The sequence below is a fragment of the Fragaria vesca genome, linkage group LG5 (assembly GCF_000184155.1).
Source record: "Fragaria vesca subsp. vesca linkage group LG5, FraVesHawaii_1.0, whole genome shotgun sequence".
Lineage (NCBI taxonomy): Eukaryota > Viridiplantae > Streptophyta > Magnoliopsida > Rosales > Rosaceae > Fragaria > Fragaria vesca.
Window position 1 is genome coordinate 20,736,840 of NC_020495.1, and position 6,106 is coordinate 20,742,945.

At 37.6% G+C, this 6,106-nt stretch overlaps 1 protein-coding gene across 1 annotated transcript; it reads right to left on the bottom strand.

Moving 5' to 3' along the window:
- Positions 1–1,168: 1,168 nt before the first annotated feature.
- LOC101297253 lies at positions 1,169–5,902 on the bottom strand. Its single transcript, XM_004300157.1, has 7 exons — positions 5,102–5,902; positions 4,852–4,928; positions 3,780–3,825; positions 3,516–3,675; positions 2,308–2,383; positions 1,347–1,400; positions 1,169–1,200 (listed from the first exon to the last, which is right to left on the bottom strand). The coding sequence occupies exons 1-7, from the start codon at positions 5,868–5,870 to the stop codon at positions 1,180–1,182; spliced, it is 1,203 nt and encodes a 400-aa protein (XP_004300205.1). The 5' UTR covers positions 5,871–5,902; the 3' UTR covers positions 1,169–1,179.
- Between the last annotated feature and the right edge of the window lie 204 nt (positions 5,903–6,106).

A 6,106-nucleotide genomic window follows, 5' to 3' on the forward strand; every position in this document is an offset into this window, starting at 1 on the left:
GACTAAAGGAAATATTTTTAACCACCATGTGGTAAAAGTTGGTCGATTGCCTAGTATGGAACCCTCGTGTCTAGAGATCGAGTCTCAACTCTCACCAGCTTAAGGCCAGCAAGTTTGACTCGTTTGAGGGGCCTTTGAATTCGTGCGTTTGTGGCTGGAGATTAGTTTGGTTTTGCTGAGATACTCTTATAGACCTCGGTCTGGACACGGTGGGTGTGTCATTAACTTACTAACGTAACCAATATGGATTGGTACCTCACTCGCAATAAAAAAACAAAATATACTTTTACTGTCATCTAAAAAGCTAAGAGAACAACAATGATACGCAAGCATGAAAGATTTTCTTTTTCTCTTCTGGTATATACACATAACTCCAAAGATAGAATTAGATTTCAATGATACATAAGCATGAAATGTTTTCTATTTTCTCTTATGGCATATAACTCCATGTCTCCAAAGATACACTTAGATGGATTTTAAACTTCTTTTAGTAATTAGTTATAGTTAAGAACATCTTCTCTTTTTTCAATGTACAAAGTCATTGGAGCTATATATGGCAAAAGAAAAGTGTCTACGGAAATTTCCTTTTCCATATATCCTCCCTTTGAGTTTGCATTTTTCATGTCTTTATCTCTTGCTCTTTAGATAAGTTTATATCCTCAATTCCCCTTTGTGCATATAGAAAGTGAAAACCATGTGATAAGAGATAGAGAACATTGCAAGCTAGAACTCGAGTGGTAAAAATATAAATATATTTCATAAAATGTAAAGTGCTCCATACAATTACCAAGGATCACTTCATACTTTTAAGATAGTTAAAGGTCTCATCTCTCCCTCTTTCTCATGCATTTCTCTCTCTTGAGTGCAAAAAAAGAACATACAAAATCAATTAGATTTCGAATTCATATATTTACGTAGACTAGCTAGGATGGAATAATATAATCTCTTGATTGGCATCTCACAAGAGGTTAATAGGAATTGAAGGACATGCTTTTCTTTCTTTTTTCCTCCATGCATCCCTTTTTTCCTTTGTTGCTTTCTGTCTTTCTTGTCTCCTTGTCTTTCTTTAGCTCTCCTTTTACTTTTCTTTTCCTTTTCTTTTCTTTCTTTCTTTTTTTTGATATCCCTGATTTTTCCCAGCTAGAAGGGTACCCAATTCTCTTCACTCCCAGCTCCCATTCAGAGACACAAATCGATCATCTGTAATTAATTAGTGAAATTAAAAACCAATTAATCTGATGACTTAATCGATCATCAATTAACTAATTAACTTGGCCTCTCCCCAGAGTGAACTCCAAATTAGGCTTCACGGGGCTTGTCCCTGAATGGTTTGTCGAAGAGCTTACATCTGATATTCTCTCGTAGCTGTTTCTTAAGCCTTTGGGATCCATCATGTCCTTCTGAAACAAACACATGCATTTTTATCAGTTTCAAAGAATCTATGCAGAAACCCAACAAACTGAACAAAATGAAAACAGAGCTGAAGAAGAAGAAGAAGAACAAGTAGCGTAAGAAGTGTGTGAAACTCTGAGGATGGGAATCAAAAGGACATTTTGACTCGCAGGGGTTTCAGGGAATAAGTGAATATTTATCAAATGAAAGAGAAACTCTGAAACAGTACCCACTAGAAAGCCTGCAAAACTGTGCTACTTCCAAAAAATTATTCCCTATTCATGCCCATCTTTTATTTCTTTCATATAAATTTAATTGTTTTACTGGGGACTTCATGTGATATGCATTTGACTATCTACTTATAGAACTCGATAAATATATGTATATATATCACGTTCTACAATGCATATACAATAAAGGGTCAACCTATGAGCTTGGTGAGTCAAATGGGTTAGGTTTTAGGTTTTTTGAGTCAAGCTAGCTCGGGTTAGGTTTCCTTTATAATTAGTTTTATTATATATCGATCTTGTGTATAAAAGGGAAATTCCAACGATGGACTCTTTCAAAGTAAAAGCTTTTTACGTAACAAAGATGGACTCTTTTAAATTTCACCAGGGGTAAGTGAAAATGAAAGAACTAACCCTTCAATTTCTAGAGGGAGCCAGCTTTTGAAAAGCTTTCCCTTTTCCTTGTATCTCTCGGTAATGTGCACGACTGATGAAGAAAGATGAAAACAGAATGACCTTTATTTGGGTTTTTAGTGAAAGGAGTTACCTTTTACTTTGTTCATTTATTCCCATGACATGCACATATATAACAATGCAATATATAAAAAGTGAGAGACTGATATAGCTAGCTAGCTTACTTAGCAAGAACTAACTTTCAAATTGCTCAAGGTTACTTTAGGAATAGTACCTCATGATCAAGAAGAGATGGCATATTTCCAGCAGAATCATCCTTTGGTTTATTTCCATGCAACCAAGCTTCTCTGCTACAAAACCAACAGATTGAGAGAACAATTCTTTTCTATCAGTGGAAGCCATGCAAATATGGTGAAGCAAAAGCAAGTACTGATAAAAAGAAAATAAAGCAATCTTTTAGTACTACTCAATGTCTTTGGGTTTTGTTTATGTATAATCTTGTGCCATGCACTATACAATTTGTGGTGATTGAAATAAAGTTGAAGCCTTTGCCCAACCCCCATGTGATGGTAGCAACAGAATACAAGGAATAAGTTTTCAAACTTCAAAGGGCATATAGCTTTGGCACACTCACAGATTATTTCTCTCTACTAATTAAAATGGGTCCATCATATAAGGTTTATCTTTCACACTAAGTTTTCCAATTGCAGACCCCACAAAATCCAAAGGAAAGAGATGTATATATCTCCATCTTTGAGGTGGATTTTGTCCAGTGTTGGAATGCAATGTAGCTAAGAAGGAGGGTGTGTTTGTTTGTGGGAGTGGGTTTCTTTTTACTCCCTTTTCACCCACTTCTTGAAGAGATTATAATTACCCCATCATCATGGAGGAGTTTCTGTGTTCTGTGTTTGTGGACAGAGAGAGAACAAAGCAGACTGCTGCACATAGTGAAATCTCATCATTCCTCTCTTGTTCTTTTTGTGATTTCTTGCATGCAACTATTTTGTTCATATGTCTAGAGACAGTGATAGAGATAGGCATGCATGTTTATTTTGCAAAGGAAGCTAACAACTAGACACCACATGCAAGTACTTAGACAAAATTTATGATTGATTGATAATAGAAGCGCACATATCAGTATTGATTCAAAATAGAACATCCCAATTTGTAATACAATGAAGTTCAAAGCAATTTGGATTTTGGAGTATTTTTTTTTTTTATTATTATTATTTGCGGAGGTTTACTTTAAAACTGGTGATCGACTTTGTGTAAACGATGTTAATCACCAAATTACAATGCCTATAGACCTAAGTTCCACAATCTTATTTTTACTCCATTTAGTGGAAGGGGCCTCTAAAATCAAATATGTCATTTGTGTTGAGAACATCAAACTTAACCACATTTTGAGCATAATAATCTGACAAGATTTTGAATACGATTTCAGTAAAATAAACAGTGGTGCTAGCCAGGAGTGTATAATACCTTGAAGAATTGCTCCATAGGCCACCATAGTACTCCTTATCTTGAGCATTATTCGGTCTTCCCTGCTCAGAAGATCTTGTTGGGTTCTGACTAATATTGTCGAACATTATATCTTCAGTGGTATCCCCAGATGATGCATTTTCATATAGTTCAGATTGTCCTGTATACACGTCCAAAGAATATTAACATTTCCGTCTTGTCTTGCCAATTCAATCACATTGTAAACAAATTTACAGAACAGTTCAGGCACTGGAAAATATTAACCTGAAGTTGCCGCTGCTTTATCGGTAGTTTTCACCGTCCGGTACATCTGCAATAATGGAAGAATCATTATTAAAATAACGAACTAATATTATCATAGTTGTAAGAACAAGTTGTTGTTTCCTTTTCTTGTAGACATGTCGGTCTGATACACAGTTCAAGTACAGACAGAAACATTTATGCATGCATGTGAACGATGATGGTGCACGCAGGCATACATGCATGTATGTGTTTATGCATGTGAGTCAAGTTAACCATGGTTAAATTCGAAGGATACTACACACAAATAACCTAACCCAACCCAGGTATCCATACAACCTGATATCTGAGGAGGAACATAGATAGAGAGAGATATCATTGAGAAATGATGGTGTTTTCTGTACTTTTCCCTCCTTTGTTTTTTCCTCTCATCTTTCTTTGAGTATTATTATTATTATATTAGCATAACAGAGATCGATCGGCTTGGCTTGCTCCTCCTCCTCCTGCGACTTGTTTTGAATTCTTTTCTCCTCTCCTTGGGCTTTGTCTTACTCGATTTCTGAAACCAAAACATACTAGTCTTCTCCTTCTCTCTCTTTGTTTCTCTCTGCTCTGCTGCTACTGCTAAGCTAGGATGAAAGATAAGATAGATAGAGAGAGAAAGAGAGAAAGAGAGAGAGAGGCATTGTATTTTTTTTTCTTTCTTTTAGTTTGGTGGTTCATTCTTCCAAGCAAAAAGCTGTTTATTAGCTTTCAGAAACAGAAGAAGCAGAAACAGCAGGAAGACAGAAAACCATCAGATCTAGCTATAGAAGAAAAACAAATGCTGAGGATTATTCAGAGAAAGAAGCCATTGGAATTTGGAACGTTTATATATACGTAATATATAACACGCATATATTTTAGATTTTTTGGTAATGCAGACCTGCAAATTAGCTCATTTTTAAGTTTAGCTACCCTCCATTATTAAACCAAGCATAAGTACAACCTCAGCTTCAACAAGCAAAATGAATAAGAATAAACACAGGATTAAATGAGTTAATCAACCACTTAATAGAGATTGATAAGAAGTGATGATGAAGAGTAACTAGCTCACCTGCAGATGAGATTTAACATGAGCCAAGGTGAGATCCTTCACATCCATGAGCTCAAGAACTGACTTTGGCGTAGCCCCTAATATATACAAGTATATCAGATAAGTAGAAAAAGAAAAGAATATATGGTGGAAAAGATCATAAGTCAACTTGTTTTCCATTTTCAATGAAGCTCATGACTACTGGGTGTAAGTTGATATAATTAAGAAAAACGAGTTAGCTGAATCCATGAGTGAGCGACTGAGTACTTACTTTCATGGCCACCCAACAGCTCAACGGCGTGAACGAAGCGAGCGTGTAGAGTGGTAGTCCAGCGCATCCGAGGGGCTCTCATGCTACGTTTGGCCGGAAAACGGGACAAGAACCTCGACCGGAGAAATGGGTTACTAGAGGGTGAGGTTAATGTACTGTTGGATGAGGATAGAGAAGTAGTGGTAGTGTCGACCAAATTTAGATTAGGCTTAATATTTTGTGAAGAAAATGGGAACAAATTAGGGGGAGGATGATGGTGATGAAGATGAGGATTTGGAGGAGGAGGGTTTTGGTACACTGGAATTCCTCTTATGGGTCTAAGGAATCCGAGCTCAGGGCCTAGGAACCCTCCTTGCTGTTCTTGCTGGTGCTGCTGTTGCTCGAATACCCTTTGGTGATGATGAAGTTGGTGTTGAGGGTTTAGGAACTGGTTTTGCTGAAAGGCATGGAAAAGGAGACCGTTAGTGTTACCATTATGGCCATTTTGGAGGCCGAAGTGGTTTTGGTGATGGAAATGGTTGATTCTGTTGGAGTTGGAGTATTGATCATGAGAGAGGCGGGTCGGATTCGATAGCGAGAGGTCGGAGAAGGTGTCGGAGGATATGGATGAGTTTCTGGAGTCTAAGGCTCTTTTCCAGAACCCCAAATCCACCTCGGCCGCCTCTTCTTCTTCTGCAGCACTTCTCCTCCAACTACCTGACGATGTGGGTTTGGTGTTTGGAGGGCTAATTTGCAGAGACAAATCTGGCTGTGCAGGGAACAGCTCCATCTAAAGCTTCTTGGATTGATTCTCTCTACAACCAAAACAAAGCCCTCGTTTTCTCTTCTCTTTTAGGTCCTTCGTCTCGTTTAGCTAGCTTCTCTGTTAACTGGAAGTAGTAGTGTTTGGTGATCTGAGCTGATGGGGAGGGGTTAGGGATTCTCAGGTGTTAGCTAGATTTGTGGGTGTCTTTTGGAGATGGGTTTTGATCAAATGGTGGGAGTAGTTGCAGAGATTGGAGATGG